We start from the raw sequence: 16,215 nt of genomic DNA on the forward strand, positions 1-16,215 counted from the left end.
TAAACGTATGTAAAAATCTACTTTATTATCAAAACAGGATTGTTAAATGGATATAAAATTCATTATAAATATAACATATTGCTTGCAATATATTTCAGAGAAAATTGCAAAATTCTTTGTTGCACTAATGATCTTGAAATTGTTGTCGGTAAGTTCTAAAATAAATATATGCCATTCATAAGCATTTTTTATTAAATATGCAGTAGAAAAATAAATTTTGATTTTTTTTTTCTGTTGTTGTTTCTTAATTTTTGGGGTTGCTTCCTTTTGCCACAACAAATGTGATACCTAGCAAATATAATCAGCTTTTACAAAAAGCGATTTTTAAAATACCCTAAGAAGAGTCCTAACTTAACAACCAATCTTATGAGTTGACTTATCCATTACTGAGCTGTTACAAACTCTACTTTATAAATCACTGATACAGTGTACATAAACAGACTCTATGCAGTCAGTTCACTGTGCATGCTTTGCACGCGCGCGTTCTTATGGCGGGCCGCAGGTAAAGGAGACTAAGTTCGAACTTTCCCAACACTCCTAATATCCAAGCTCTTTGTCGATAGGTAGATTTGCTCCAGATCATTCTGTTTGGCAGAGGAACTTGAGGCAGAGAAGAACTTCCGGGGGACTGAGAACTCAACCGTACCTGTACACAAAAAAGAAAAGGGATGTCAGTGGAACAAAAGATTCCGGTGTAAACTCAGAAGAAAAAAAACAAAAAAGTTTGATTTTGCACTTGGGTGTATCGCGGGTCACACAGGTGTCTTCTAAAAGCATTACTTATCGACCCTCACTCAAAGGAAGCAAGAAAAAAAAACTGGTTTTTTGGAAACCAAGAAATAAGCCTAAGTTACGAACAGGATAATCATGATAAAGTTCTCTAAAAGTGTTTTGGAATGGAATAATCCTTAAGTAACTTATTGAAGAGCTCTTAAACATCTCTGCATGTAAAAGAACGAGGAGTAGAATCCCTTGTAATGTTATACTGTAACAAGGACCACACAAACAAAAGTCGCTAGCAGTAGCCAGGTTAGTATAGCCTGTCTTACTTAATTCTCAGATGGAGGTAAATACGACGCCGCTAACATACATGGAATTGCGTATAGTATAGAGAGAATTGCCCGGATGAGTAAATCGATGAAACAAAACAAAAACTGTTGTCTATAGTTTCCACTTTTTCCATGAGTTTTTTCAGGTGATTAAGCCGTTCTTGAATGCTGCTCAGGTTATCTTTAATATTCTTGATTTTTTTGTTTTCTCCTTGACTTGGAAGCCAATGTTGAGTGATATTTTGGAAGACTGAGTGGAGTATAGCCACTTGTTTGTACGCTTTCGATGCAAAGACGTGCAACTGATAGTAAAAATATGGAAATTCAAATTAGACATCACGATCAGCTGCCACAATGAATAAAATCATACGCCAAGATCAGAGTGATTTCTCTCGCTTTGTTAAATCTTTAATCCTGAAAAGTGACCAGCATCTAATTTCTCCTTCAATATCAACCCTGAAACAGTTCAGAAGATCAACTTACCGGGAGCCTGGTGCGGCTATCCAGAAGCTCAAATCCGCTGATGATAGCACCTCTTGCTTCCCGAGGATCGCCAAAGTATTCTTGAGCCTGAATTAAAAAGAAACAAATATTTAGCATTCAGAATAATTTGCCTAACCGTAGAATGGCTTGATAGAATTCCTAAGTCATTAAGTTTGATTTTGATCATTATTATTGAATTAAACCATCTCACTATTTTCTTTGCATTTTATTTCGTTGTCGTTTGTTTGTTTGTTTTTTAATGGATTGATTGCCGTGTCTTTTGGTGTGTTTGGAAAGAGAAGGTTGAACTCAGTTTCTAATTGGAAAATCAAAAATTATTCCTGCTATTAAGACTCTTCCAACCGGCTTTTGATTAGAAAGTGAAAGCCAGTACTTGGAAATACCCATGCAGGGAATTCTGTAGTTATAATAAATTTTGCTTGGTGGTTTATTCTTTGGAAATCTTACCCCATTAAAGAATACATTGTGTATAAAAAACCATTCCGAGACAAAACAATTTACTTCCTCTACACTTACAAAAGCTCTTTTTGTTTCGTATGCTAAATCTTTCAGCTTTGGTTGTGCATGATCACAGAGATATGCCATACGCCTGAAGTATTCTTTGATTCTACCAAGCCGTGCTTCTTTCCCAAGTGGAGCACCAACGGAATGACGAGTAACTCCAAATAATATAATTAAAAGGAATGAAACGCCTGAAAATTAAAATAAAATTTGAGAAATTTGGTCAACATCAACCAAAATATAAAACACATTAATATTTTCCTTATAAGTTCTTCCGCGAATAAGAAAATATTGATGAAATATATAGCGAAACTGATTTGGGCCGGTAAATCTACGTAAATTAAACGCGGGAGTAAAATGTCATGTAATAAGGTATGTTTCAGGAACTGATTCTCCTCAAATTGAAAATTGATATACCGGATCGTTTTTCAGTATCAGTAAGTTGTACTAAATTTACACAATCTTTATTACAAAATTAAAGGAGTTTCCATGAATCGCTCAGTCTCAGTCAAGCGCTAACCATAAAAGGAAGTTTAGTCAAATGGCTTTAACTACTTTTACATAAAAAGGTTACTTCACGAACGATACTCCTGAACAAATCAACTTCACTCACAAGTTGAAATAGTTAAGGATAGTTTAACAATTAAAAAAATGAGATAGTATAAAATGCAGAGAAACTTACCTGTTATAGACATATCAAAGGTGAAGTATCTCTGAAGCAGTTTTTGTCCAATGAAATTCGATATCCAGTCAATGATATAACCACTTGGATAAACTTTCAGTGCAGGCGTTGATTCGTAGTTTTACCCAAAAGTGAGAAAGCCCCATGTTGTGCAGCAGTTTTTATTGAACAACAGCCAATTAAAGGAAATCCTTTTCATGTCATGTTTCTAAATTTCAAACTGGGTATTTTCCTCCAGAGCAAACTGGTGCTTTCCGGTTAAGAGTCACAGTTAGGTTGTAAGTTTCTTTCTGTTGAAAAAAGGGGTTTTCCATTGAGCTCTTGGTTAAGGGTACTTCTTCCGAACTGAACCGATTTAATACGGTCCCATCGTCTTCCTTCGTAAAACTGGCGCGTAATCGCTCCATGGTTACGCAAAGAGGTAACTGTAGGCTTTCCGAACATTTAAAAAAATTCTTCCAAATTAAAAATTATTGCATTAAGGAATTAAAAGTTTGCGCTATGTCTACGTTTTGTGCTATAAAAAAGGTTTATGAGTTAACCGGAAAATGAATACTAATCGATTATAACATACTTAAATTCCCCATAAACCGCAAGGCCGGCTGAATGTTGTCACTGATTTCACAGGTATCGTTTGTAAAAAAATACCTGACAACGACTTCCGGACAAGAGGCAGTTAAAACTGGTACGTATTGGTAATGTAGGCCTAATGTGTTAATTGGTCACAAACATAAAAACAAATATATAAAAGGTCTTTACCAAAATATAGCTTTAAGGTTGTCGCAACAAAAAAAAACTTGCTTCCTTCTTAAACAATGTAAAACAATGTAACAGCAATGTTCTAAAATTAGCAAACGCATTTGACAAACAGAGCATGACTCTGTTAGATTCGGCGAAAGGTGACGCTGATGCCCTGCATATTCACGAGAAATTCTTATTTTTTCGCATTGCGCCATGTCCTGAACGTCATACAAAGATGGGCTTAAGATCCTGTTTGGAAGTTTACAAAAATATCTGAAACAAGCAACGATTCAAGTGACTCATGTTTCTGATTCGTACATCCAATGCATTGATAATCTAAATATCTTGTAAAAAGAGCAGCATAAGCCAAGCTGAATGAGAGTGTCAAAAATGTTGGCCTTCTTTTTGCTCTTATCTTCATAACAATTGAGCACTGAAAATCGTTTACAATTATCTCGGATAACAACTTCAAGAATAGAGTGATAAAAAGCAATTATAGACAAAGCTTGACTTCAAATGCAAATTTGTTAACGTGAAAGTGAAGTCAACCGTAACACTCGGCTGATTGTGTAAAAACAATAGTAAACCGGTTATTTACACAAAGTTCATCCGTTGTTTAACTTTAAACCGTTTTATAAAAATTGTCTTCAGGCTGATCAATCGTTTTCTAGGATGTAAATTATTTTTATTAGTGACAAAAAGCATCTTTCTGACTCTGGTTAAGCATCGATTTACTTCAAACAACTGAATTAGAAAGAAATCTTATAAAGATCATGATGAATTAATTTACCGGCCTTATTGGTTGGTTCCAGCTGAAAGAATCTGTTAGGGTTCATCCAAGTTTCTTGTAAATATCAAATGACAATGAAAAGCTGGTCGCAAAAATATTGGTGTTTTGTATTTTTATTCATGAGACGTGAAACGAGATTATAACCTTAGTTAGAAGCAAACAATTGTAACTATACTTCACCGACTTTGAATTTATTCACTGAATAACGTTACATGTCGCCTGTCAAACCTTTTTTTATAGACAGCCATTGGTTCTCGAGCAGATACACAAAAATCTAACACAAACTGATACAGTAACGATTGGTTAAGACTTCAAAAATGCGAAAACATGGCGTTGTAATGATTGCAGCGCTTTAAATTGGCCTATTTGTTTTGAAGAGCTGTGGACGTCTAGTTCAGAGCAAAGCATTCAGCGTACAACAGAACTAACTCAGTCACAATTCTTCTTCGTGAAATGTTAGTGATCCTCATTTTATCTCATTAACTAACTAGATTTTTTTAACTTAGGAGAATTCCGCAGTTCCTGATGTTTCAGCAGTGACAGAACTTGACTCTGATGATTCCATGGCTTTGATTGAAGACGGCAAAGAATAATTCGTTAATCATTCACTGAGATGCCTCAGTATGGGTCCTAACAAATTTCAAATCTGACTACTTCGCGGTAAAACGAACTTAATTACGACGCAACATTATGGTTTTAAACTCTAAAAACCTCGGGAACGATATTCAAAAAGGCGGAAAAGGAAAATGAGGGGGCGAAATAGGAAAAGACTTCAATGGATCACATTTTGATTTCATTTTTATATAAATTGGTTCAAGTGTTTCACACGATGCTTTTAATTAAACTATCCGGGTTTTACGGCGATCACGCACTGTGGGGTCTCACGTGTGGGTTGAGTTCCTTGTTGATATCCTCTTTAGCGCGGGGTCATCATCGAGGTTCTTCTTTTGTCCGCCTTACACAACAACGTACACTTAGAAATCCAAATCGACTGAAAAACGGTGAACGAAGGGCAATCTCGTCGATGTCACACTGACATCACCCGATTTGTTTCACGTTATCATTTGATTTCCTTTTAAACTGGATGTTCGGATTTGAAGCTAAATAAAAATAATTGTAAGACTCTACGCAAGGCAAAAACTTTGGATTCAAAGTTAAAGTTATGAGTGAACTACCTTAAAATACATAGAGACCCTGTTGAATTGAAAATTATCGTCTGCTAAAGTAGACAAGCAGTGAGATGAGAAGGTGACAATAGACAGAAAAGGAACCGAGTGTGGTTGATGGGGGATAAGACTGATACAGATTGTCAAAGAGCTTACGCTGAGTTTGCACAGCGTGACGGAACAAATCAAACTAAAGGTGTCGTAAATCGTGTAAGGCGGTGTCTCAGCTAATACGGAACAGTTTCATGACGCAAGCAGCTGGTTAGAGACCAAGAAACAGACACGACTCCCGAATTAAAGGGTGTAAAGGGGTCAGTTATTTTTTATTTATACGTGGTCTCATTTTGAAATGCTGCGGATCTCATTTAAGTATCAATTCAATCAATTATTCACTTTTTGGAATTGATCAAACAGTCATAAGTGATATATAAATTGAAATTTATTCATCCTATTAAAACTAGTGATACTGACTACAATCGTTTGAACTGACAAAATTCAGAATTGTATCATAAATTGAACAACATTTGCTCTCTTATAGTCAACCTAAGTCAATTAGCTAAGGTAAAAAAATACTCCAAATCTATTTCAATCCATAAACTATCAATGGTGTTATTTTGCTCCACTAATATTCGCTAATGAATGAAAGTTGCAAATGCTTCCCAACAAGGAGCAACAAGAGGTAATCCAATAATCCCAAGGTAATCCTGTTTTGTACAAACACTACATGTATCCAACGAGCACTGAGCTCTACATTATAAAGTTTCATTGATGCAATGAACGAACAAGCTAACTCTAAAATCAGATTAATCAAGCGAAGGTGTTTGCCTGGTGAAATTCACCCGCAACTGGGATTAGCCACAAGCTAAATTCCTTGATTATTGCGAGTTTCCATTTGTCCTGTTCCTTCTGAGTTGTGGGTGGCGCGCAGGAGGGTTGGAGAGAGCTTCCTGGACCGGTGATTGTACCCCCAAGTAGCTTTTGCTAAATAAAGTGAACAAGAAACCCCGTTAATTACCACATTTGTTTAGAGTCGCTGTTTCCCAAGCTCTCACTGAAATTAGTAACTGGTTGTTGTATTACGTATTGCAAAATGCTCCTTTGTTTGTTAAGTTTCATCATCTCTCCATCCTCGGGATTTACAACAAAACACTTTTAAAGAATTCTTCCTTTTAGCAAAATGTAGTTTCTCTTTCCCTTAAGGCTCAATATCATGATTCCCTCGACTTTGTCTTAGAAAGAATAGTGTTAAAAAAACACTTTTGTTTGTGGAATTTCTAGTTCCTTGGGACTTATAACAAAACACCTTTAGAAAAAGGTCTATACTTCTTTTGGGAAACGCTGATTTCCCTTGCCTTGAGGCTCAATGTTTCCCTCGACTTTGTCTCAGGAAAAAAGTGAGAGTCTTGAGAAAGCCAAACTTTCCTTTCCACTACACATTTATTGAATACTGTTTCCTTAGTAAAGAAAACAAGAGAGTGTCCCTTTTCTCAGGGCCCCGATACTTCTCTAGTCTCCCTATCAATTTGAGGGTGACGCCAATTCCTGTTTACTACGTCAGTCTGTCCCATTATTAAATTTTACCCCGAATAAAACGCGCTTACGCTGTAGTTTTATTATCTCGAGCTACGGTAATTTTCTGTGAAATTCGAGCTGGTAAATCGGCGAATCGTTTGTCGTAGACTCTCATTAACTCAAATGTGCAATTACAGTGTGACGTAACTTGTAACGAACAAAATGGAAGTTCATATTTTGTTTTTAACACAACGTTAAAAAAAAAAGTTATTCTTCCATACAGTTTTCAATTTAATATTACTCACCATTCGATTGATTTGGTTGATGAGAACTTTGACTCCGTTCTCAATATCTTGCAGTCTTGCCGTAAATGGACTGTTTTGGATCTGGGCTTCTTGATTTTTCATAATAGAAAGGAATGTTTTGAAGACATACAACTGTTCTACGTCTGTTTGCAAGAGCACCGTTTCCTGCAACATAAGTCAGGAAGATATTTCGAATCACTTTTCTTACTCCAGGAAACGTGTTCCTTCAGAGTTCCGGCGATTCCGAGAAATCTTTTGTCTTCGAAACACTGTTTACTTCAATCTTACACTTCAGTAGAGAAATTTGCATTTTCAAGTATACGTTTTAGTGGAGAGAAACGCAAAAGTTGTATGCGTCTAGTATGACACATGAAATTTTCAGCATGAGACCCAAGAGTACTTAGATATGTGAAAGACCAAAAAGGTTTACGCTAAAGGAATGAGAAAAAGCAAAGTTCCCCGTTAAAAACTTCGCTTAGTTTGATTAAATGCTCTTTAAGGATTTTTCAGACATCAACATCGAACTTAAGGAAACAATCACGCGGTAACTTGGCTAATATCTCAACACTAGTACTGTCTGGAGCTTTCAAGGTAAGTTAAAGTTTTACCTTGAGATCCATTTATTTTACCGTGATACTTCGAATTCAAAAGGATGTGATTTACACTAATGATTTAATCGATGACTTACGGGAACACCATCTTGATTCAATGTTGCTCGTGGCAAGCATGGAATTCTGAGGTAATACTCGTCGTTGTCCTTGCTTCCCATACGGACCGACGCCTGTGCGAGGTAACATAGATACTAGGAATGAGTAATATGATATACTACGAAGTAGGTAACATGACATTTTGAGAAGGGTTAAAAGTGAAATCCACGACAAGCGCAAGTCAACGAACTTTCTTCTATCTGCTGTCAGCCGTTTGTTCGTGAAAAGTGAAGCTATTAACGTTCTCCGTGAACAGAATAGTTTCTATTTTTATTCCCATTTCTCCCTTACTGATTTCGCTACAGCATTGTAACATATGTGAGCAAAATCGAAGTTCAAAAGTGCCTTTGGCTGTTGCTCCTAATGTCATGCGTGATCTAGCAAACTCAATAAGATCCTGCATTTGACACGAGAAATTCTTGGAGAGAAGTTTTGGACGAGCCAGAATAGTGAAGAAGTCATTTTTATTCCCCTTTTAGATAAAATATACCTCCGAAATTGATAGTAAACTGGTTTAAAAAGGCTTAGTCAATTTTAAATCAGCCCGTCTGGTTGTTAAGCGTTACGCGTTTCAGTGTCAAATTAAGGCGCTTCAATTTCAAAACGCAGTTAATTCCGTATAATATTACCTCAGCTTCAGTGGGAGCAGAATTACCTCATTGGCAGTTATGCAGGGTCTAATTAATTACATGTACCCACGTTTTAAAGTCATAAAATGATTCGCAGTTGCATTTTAAAACTAGTTTTCCCGATTTACCTTATTTGATAGTGAAATCCGCGAGAAAATTATACCTCGGGTAAATTCTCCTGTAACATCACTTTTTTATTGTAAATTCCGAATTATGACCAATCAAAACAAATAAAGGTCTCCGGCGACCAATAATTCAGATATGATTATGTGCCGCCGTGACATACAAGCAGATAACAGAGAACAGCTTAAAAGATTTGCTATTTTCGTCCCCCTTGGACGGTTGTAAATTTCCTGAAAAAAAAATCGCTCATACGGTCACTTACAAATTCTTCCTGCATTGTCAAGGTCATATTATGGAGACTCCGGGTCTGGCCATATATCCAGCCTTTCGTCCAAACAACGGACCCAGGATTCACGCTTGCTGGGGCAGCCATCGAATTACCAATGAACATAACGCCCAAAAGAACTAAGGCAAGTCCTGAGAAACCTGTGGGAAAAAAGAAAAATCACGAGTCACGGTAAAATACTACAGACGAAAAAATTAATTTTTTGGGGCGTTTTTTTCTTAGATAACAGCATTTTAGTTGCCTGTTGAGGTTGAGGTTAAAACTTAGGAACTTAAAATAATTCCAAAAGCATTTCCAGTGTAACTTTTTACGAAAACTTTATACTCTCGCTTTATTATTTTTTTTTCTTTTGTTTTCACCCGAACAAATACAAAAAGTTTGACAAAACCATAGCGTGTTTAAATGACATCCTAATAGACTTTAAGCTTTCTTTTGGTAAACTGTTGCTTGGTAGTCCAATTAAGATAGCCTTAGTTGAAATATTTAAGACCGATCAAAAAGTTTTCAAAGAAAATCTTAAAAAAAACCAGTTAATTCTAAACCCAAAACGGACTCCTTTATCCTTGACTTACCCAACTTTGACGACTTCATGTTAAAAGAAAAAAAACTCCTGTACTTCGAATTGACAGTGTTGTGACTGTGTTCTTCTGAACGGCTGGTGATAAAGATCCCTGGCCAAGCTCTGCTTAAGTACTAAAGTAATTATGCCAAGGGGAAACGAATAACAATGATTTCGCCATAGTCCCTGTAACAGGCAAAAAATAAATCTGCGAATTTACGAGACTCATGTCTAAATATATATGTCATTTGAATTTTTATTCCACTTCCTTTTTTTATATGAATTCATCTATCCTCCCTTCCCCTATTTTCTAGGTTCTCAACGATTAAAATATACAATTGTGAAGCATAATTTGACTTATGATACTTCTTACTTTTCCCACTCTTAGTTTCACGATGTTCTCGAATTCTACTGAAGTCTGTGGGAATTATTCTTTAGTATTGATTACGTCGACCCTGAGTAGGATGGAAAAATTATTATTACTAATTTATGCATTTTCCCTTTTCAAAGCCCGTCGTACTCTGATTTTGAGATCAATGATAATCCAGCCTTCTTCACAGTCATTTAAGGATCCATGCGTTGACGTCTTGATTTTATCGATGGAAGTTAAAAACGCCTGGTAATTAACTACTCGATTAGTGTACATAGCGAGAAATATGATACGTAATTTGACACTCCCTACTCGTATGGAAACGAAAGTGGAATTTGATATTAAGCCACCGTTCAAGTCATCTTCAATGTCTAAGCATTATTTGGATCCGAAACAACCCATGGCTTAACAATTCTTAAATTAAAAAGCTTATCAAAAGCTCTTCTTTCTCAGTCCATTATTGCTGTCAAATATCAATTTAGATTCCAAGTAATGTAGTAGCAGTGACAACGGAGAACAAACACACTTCCGTTTCATCCGCTTTGTAACAGAGGTGAAACGCATATTGAGATAGCTTAGACGCCACTTTCAAGGGATTCTGACCTACGGTTTTAACGCTTCTGTTTGCTTATATTATGGTTGATTAAGATTTTGTTTCGCATCTTCATTTTCACGAAATGGTCAGTTTTTAGCGAAAAGTTGTCGCACTAAGAAAATTAAATATGAAATCGCCGTGAATAACAGATTTCAAAAGGAAATTTAGTCTCAGCTATGAACGTTATTCAATTAAAATGATTCTTTGTTCCTTCTGTGTTACAGAAATTTTGTTTCATTCACGTTAAACTTCGAACGCTATTCCAAATTCCGGATTCCGTTGGTTGACCAGAGTGCTTTTAAACCACGATCTTACGTTTGATCAGTTTCATTTCGTCCATAACTTCCTTACTTCTTTTCCAACATCTTATTTACTAGTTATGAAACGTGATGAATCCAGAATTGCTCATTTTTCTCCCTTCTACCCCTCCCAGTTATTTGGAATTCTCATTTATCTTACGGCCTGCACGAGCTTTATGCCGTTAAATGCTTTATTGCCATATTATCATCAAATTACCCAACAAGTATCGATCGCATTACGTCCGCTTTTTTAATCGTGTACGAGTCTTTAGCGGTTTTGTCATCCGGATAATTACTCCGTGTTATCTCGCTCATTGCATGATTTTTGTTTTATAACGTATTTGATTTTGATAGCCCACCACACCAACAAGATCATACCTAGTAATTCAGATTGAAATATTTACTCAAACTTTTATGATAAAATCAGTACCAAGAAATATTCTATAGTCACCTTTTTTAATAGAGGAATAAATGTTTTAAAGGTTTTAGAGCCATTCCGCAAATCTGTGAACATTGTTGAGCCCCATATTTTTTCCTTTAAAATTAACAAATTCAATGACTAACGAAAGTAACTGTTTTGACATACCGAAAACTGCATAAATTTCAAAGAATTTAATTTTTCCCAGTGACCTGTTCGAGGAACAAAATATTGAGCTCGACATCATTTTCAAGGGTTTATTTTTACTCGCTACTTTAGTCATGGAAAACAAATCAGAATTATTTCCTATCCATGACGAAAAAGGTTGCTCAACTACAAGCGTAAAATGTCGTTTGTTTTGTTCGCAACTGCATGCATAATATATGATTTGCATCAAGATAGAATTAGGTGGAGCAGAATTGAATTGATTTCCACGTAATGAAATCCTCCTATGGCGAGATGAACAGTTCCGTTAGTCCCTAACTGAACGTTTTCAGAATTGTTCCATTTTTTCTTTGAAAATGTCAGAAATATATTCGTTTACGATAGCTAATCATCAGCTTACCACTATCGTAATCGAAGGTATGACTTAGTAATGTTTCTATCTTTAGTTTTAGACGCTCCCTTCTCGACAAAAGATACCAGCTGTTTGTCCCAAACAGTAGTCGTTACTTTTCTTTATCGCTTTTCTTTTTTTAAATTTAACCTAAAAATTTCATGATAAATTCGATAAAAACCTTTTCATATCACCCTATAAGACAGCCTGGAAACTGACTGCATTCTCTTTTCATAATGATCCTCAATAGAGACACAGGACTGTAGAGCATCATCGCTACATGTACAATTTTACTTGATTAGTCAAAAATCGTCTTTCAATAGAAAGAATTCGTGAAACGACTTTTCATAATAATAATAAAAAAGAAATTTAAAGAAATATGAACAAACAAGAAGATAATAAGAATGATCAGAATGTATTTATAGAGGATTTAAAGAGGATTCCATTCAACCAACTAGGCTAAATTTCTCAAGACGTTCAAGTACTGACGTCATTTCCTTTCAGAGACGGGACGGGAAGAAAGAGGGGACAGACGTAACTTAGCTTGTTTCGTTAATTCCGTGCACGGCCGATGATGTTCCCAATCAAGTGCGGACGCAGTCACGTAGCTTGTTCTCTCGGAAAAGGAAGTTTACCGCAAAAAATAGGATTCACAGTGACTTCGTTTCCGTTTGGATCTTTTTACCCTCGGAGAGAGTGTGTCATCTATATACACAAAAAGACTGAGTGGAATGAAACCCTCTGAATATTTGCTTTTTCTACATTTTGAAACTGCAGAATTTACAATTTCTTTAATCCAAAACTAAAGAGCCTGATGTCCAAATTTCTTTTTAGTGAAAGCTAGGATTATTATTAATAAACAAGGAACGTGAATATTTCCGGTTTTGTCCTTAACAAATATTAAAATCAAACTCCCCTTAGAAACAATTGATGACAACCGAAGTGTGTGATATTAATGAATATTGCTTCGTGTTTGAACGCTTCTTTCTTTCTAATTCAGTACCTAAATCTGCAGAGATGATTTCACCATTGATTAAACAAAAAATCGTATATAAAGAAGGCCCATCGCGTGAAAAGCTTGAGTTCACGACTCAGATAGATATCTTAGAAATTCACAACTACATTTGAATATTTGTCGAAAGAGAAATCCAGACTGACCATAAAGATGCCAGGTATGAAACATAGAGCTATTTAACTATTCATGTAGGGAGAAATTCTGCAGCCTAAGGTCTTTTCAGTGACTTACCTTCGATCTTTATTTTACCTGTGATCCTGTAAAAATTGACTAAATTACCAACTTAACATTATCACAAGAGACAAACCATTCATCCACAGTCACGTGTTGAGCCTTTGGCCTCACGTTTGACCATGAGACTTAAGATATAAGTACAAAATTTTACTTTAAAAAATTTCTTATTCATAGCGATCTTTTCCTTAAAGGAGATTATTTATCTAAAAAGACTGATTCAAATGCAAATTTACGCTCTCGCGTCATATTCTCAGTAGTGCAAGAATACATTCGGTTTTAGCCTCCCCATACTTGTCTTAATTTTATATTTCAGAGACCCGCTCTATATTCGTATACACCTCTTGTAAAAATTAACTGGAGACAAAAGTTGTTAACACTGGTTTAACACTTATTGTACTAAGGAAGAGGTTTTGGTTGATTGATGGAATACATGATTGATTCAATAACAAGTTGAGTAGTCGATTGAATGACTGACTGTGGGATTGACTTACTGACTGACCGACTGACTGATAAATTGACTGGCTGACTGGCTGGCTGGCTGTCTGATTAAATGACCAACTGACTGACTCACTCGCTAACTGTTTGACTCACTGGCTGACTGAATACCGACTCATTTTCTGACCCACTAACGGATTGATTCATTGACTGACTGACTGATTGACTTACCGATTAATTGACTGACTGACTGACTAACTGACTGACTGACTCACTGACTGACTGACTGATGACTGACTGACTGACTGATGGGCTGATGGACTGATGGACTGATGGACTTAATAACTGACTGACTACCGGCTGACTAACTGACTCACTGACAGACTGACGGCTGTCTGACTGACTGATTAAATGACTCACCTATTGAACGACTGGATGACTAATTGATGATCAACTACCATGGCTGATCGACTGATTTAATGACAGGTCGAGGAATTAACTAATGGATTGACTGATTCATTAATTATAGGTCAACTTAGCCACAAACTATCAATACTCTTGGTTTTAACCATGATTGTCATGTCATCGTGCGTTAAATCTTCTACTCCACGAACCAGAAGGTCCCTGGTTGGCCCTGCAGCGGTAGGGGTGGTGCAAATTGGAATCCCCGCATCCCATCAAGTCTTAGACGACTGGTGCATGAACCTTACAAAACACCTCAACACAACTTTGGAAAAATTTGTAAGTTATGAAGACTGTGTGAGATTTGATACAAATCTCATCAATACGAGTCTCAATTTGTGGCGGCTTATCAGAAAAGACGTCCAAAGCATTAACAGCCAAGTATTAAACTGCACTTTCAAAGAGGTGGTCAAATCTGTTTGGTTTCGTTTTCAATTTTGATTGCAGCAAGGGGGGAGGTGATTTTTGTCTTTTTATCATTCTTTCTTTCTTTCTCTTTTTTAGAAAACACAGATTGAGGCAACACTAATCTTTAATTCCAAATTTCATGTTCTTCGTGAACTTATTTCGTTTCCCTTTTTTTCTGTCTCAATTCTCAGGGAAGTATCACTTTCAACACATCAATGGCAAGCTCCGTTATCTCATCCTCAGGAATTACGGTAAGTGCGTAATCATTTTACCTGCCATCTCACCTTTTTCAAATGGTCTGGTCAATTTTCCAAGTTTGAGGGTTCAAAATAGTATTTCATCCTTCTATTATGACTGCAATAGGGATCTGTACCCGTTTAAGAGCTCGGCTTTTGGCCATTTCAAGATGAAGTCAAGTAGGGTGAAATGCCACTATTAAGTAGGTGAAACGCCTTGTCGGAAAAATCAAATACGTGTGCTGTTCATGTAATGTGAAAGGTGACTTTCACAGCCTTTCTGTTGTTTTTTTTTTTTTTCTTTCCTTGCCCTGTGGACTATAAAGAGAGGCAATACTCTTTTCGGTTCCTTACAATTCCTCCAACATGAACAAGAGAGTATAGCTTCACTAGTAGTATTGCGGTTCCCCCAATGATATTTTAAAAATGTAAATAGGTTACGTGGAAAATGCCTAAATGGTATTCATAACCTAATGTTCTCTTCTTCCTAAACAGGTTCTTCAGAGACTTACATTTGACTTGCAACACTTAGAAATCTACTATCTTCTATTTGGTCAAATCTCAAGCTCAATTTCAGATCAGAAATTTAATTTGTGTGTAAACAATGGTATCAACCTCATGGGAGGGCTTGTTATCGGCATGCAATTGACGGTAAGTAAAGCTGTGTTTTTTCCCCTTAATAATGGCATTATTAATTTCTAAATTGTCAGCCGTTTCAATGCATGCCGTGAAAACGGCTGTTAACACCATGTTTTTCCGTTCTTGTTCCCTGAAAGGAGCTCTATCTCAATGGTACGTCACCATTCCCCCCTCAGTTCGTTAATGGGGGAGCGATTGGCGGCCAGACTCGTTACCAGGACCTCAGTCAGGAAATAGCACAGCTCAAAAGTTACATGAGAAGACTGGCCATAATTCTGGCTAGCAAAGACTTAACCTCAGTACAAGTTTGAAGCCAATAGGAAGTCATCTGAAATGACAACATGGACTAATAACGATTAACTTCAATCCCATGATCTATTTAAAACAAATTATTTATACTTATGGAATATGTAACTGTCTCAATTACTACTTTTAAAACTGTTCGAATATTAATGCAACTCGCCGCGGTTTAATTTATTGATTGTATTTAGTTATTTATTGATTATGGCGTGTTTTCAACCCCAACTTTTCACAAATGAACATTTGTTAATCATAATTAATTATCAAACATATTGTACTTCGTATTTCTCATAGATGCATGATGATAGTGGTTTCTGTAAATTTCAAAGGAAAATAAAGTTATTGAACTGATATAAGACGAGCTTTTGAGGAATTTATTCTTAATAAAGGAACCTTAGTCTTCCCTACAAATTGATAACGAAAACATGATGACTATTACTGTTTAAGGATGACCCGACGGTCGATCAAGTTCTATTACACTGATTAAAGTGCTGCTAGTGTTGACAAGTGTTTAGATTGGTTTAAGTTCTAAGTTCTTCCGGGTTTAACCCTTACAAGGAGTTTCCTAATTTTTACAGTTCTAATATGACCGAGCACCGCATTTGTAATTTCTAAAGGTCGTTTCGTAACGTTCACTTGATTGATTTAAACTGAATCTTTTATAGACCTGTTTGTTTACGGATTGACACTCTTC

General features: G+C 36.2%; 3 protein-coding genes across 7 annotated transcripts; 1 reads left to right on the top strand and 2 right to left on the bottom strand.

Annotated features, from left to right (window-relative positions):
- Positions 1 to 2,867, bottom strand: LOC148733349 (uncharacterized). The gene is made up of 5 exons (XM_088758676.1): positions 2,737 to 2,867; positions 2,070 to 2,245; positions 1,533 to 1,619; positions 1,175 to 1,351; positions 1 to 646 (listed from the first exon to the last, which is right to left on the bottom strand). Exons 1-5 carry the CDS (start codon positions 2,747 to 2,749, stop codon positions 452 to 454), a joined length of 648 nt encoding a protein of 215 aa, XP_088614802.1. The 5' UTR covers positions 2,750 to 2,867; the 3' UTR covers positions 1 to 451.
- A 2,987-nt stretch (positions 2,868 to 5,854) lies between these two features.
- Positions 5,855 to 9,992, bottom strand: LOC111335907 (uncharacterized). Its single transcript, XM_022941901.2, has 5 exons — positions 9,568 to 9,992; positions 8,972 to 9,135; positions 7,939 to 8,031; positions 7,251 to 7,415; positions 5,855 to 6,414 (listed from the first exon to the last, which is right to left on the bottom strand). The coding sequence occupies exons 1-5, from the start codon at positions 9,584 to 9,586 to the stop codon at positions 6,241 to 6,243; spliced, it is 615 nt and encodes a 204-aa protein (XP_022797636.2). The 5' UTR covers positions 9,587 to 9,992; the 3' UTR covers positions 5,855 to 6,240.
- On the top strand, positions 7,553 to 15,877 carry LOC111335909 (uncharacterized). Of its 5 annotated transcripts, none has more exons than XM_088759234.1 (6): positions 7,553 to 7,841; positions 10,065 to 10,173; positions 14,006 to 14,217; positions 14,538 to 14,597; positions 15,078 to 15,233; positions 15,359 to 15,877. In XM_088759234.1, the coding sequence occupies exons 3-6, from the start codon at positions 14,047 to 14,049 to the stop codon at positions 15,530 to 15,532; spliced, it is 561 nt and encodes a 186-aa protein (XP_088615360.1). In that variant the 5' UTR covers positions 7,553 to 7,841; positions 10,065 to 10,173; positions 14,006 to 14,046; the 3' UTR covers positions 15,533 to 15,877. The 5 variants fall into 5 exon arrangements, with proteins under 5 accessions (XP_088615360.1, XP_022797640.1, XP_022797639.1 ...); XM_088759232.1 differs by lacking the exon at positions 7,553 to 7,841 and adding an exon at positions 9,042 to 9,166; XM_022941905.2 differs by lacking the exon at positions 10,065 to 10,173.
- Positions 15,878 to 16,215: the final 338 nt, after the last annotated feature.

Source organism: Stylophora pistillata, chromosome 4 (assembly GCF_964205215.1).
Source record: "Stylophora pistillata chromosome 4, jaStyPist1.2, whole genome shotgun sequence".
NCBI classification, from domain to species: domain Eukaryota; kingdom Metazoa; phylum Cnidaria; class Anthozoa; order Scleractinia; family Pocilloporidae; genus Stylophora; species Stylophora pistillata.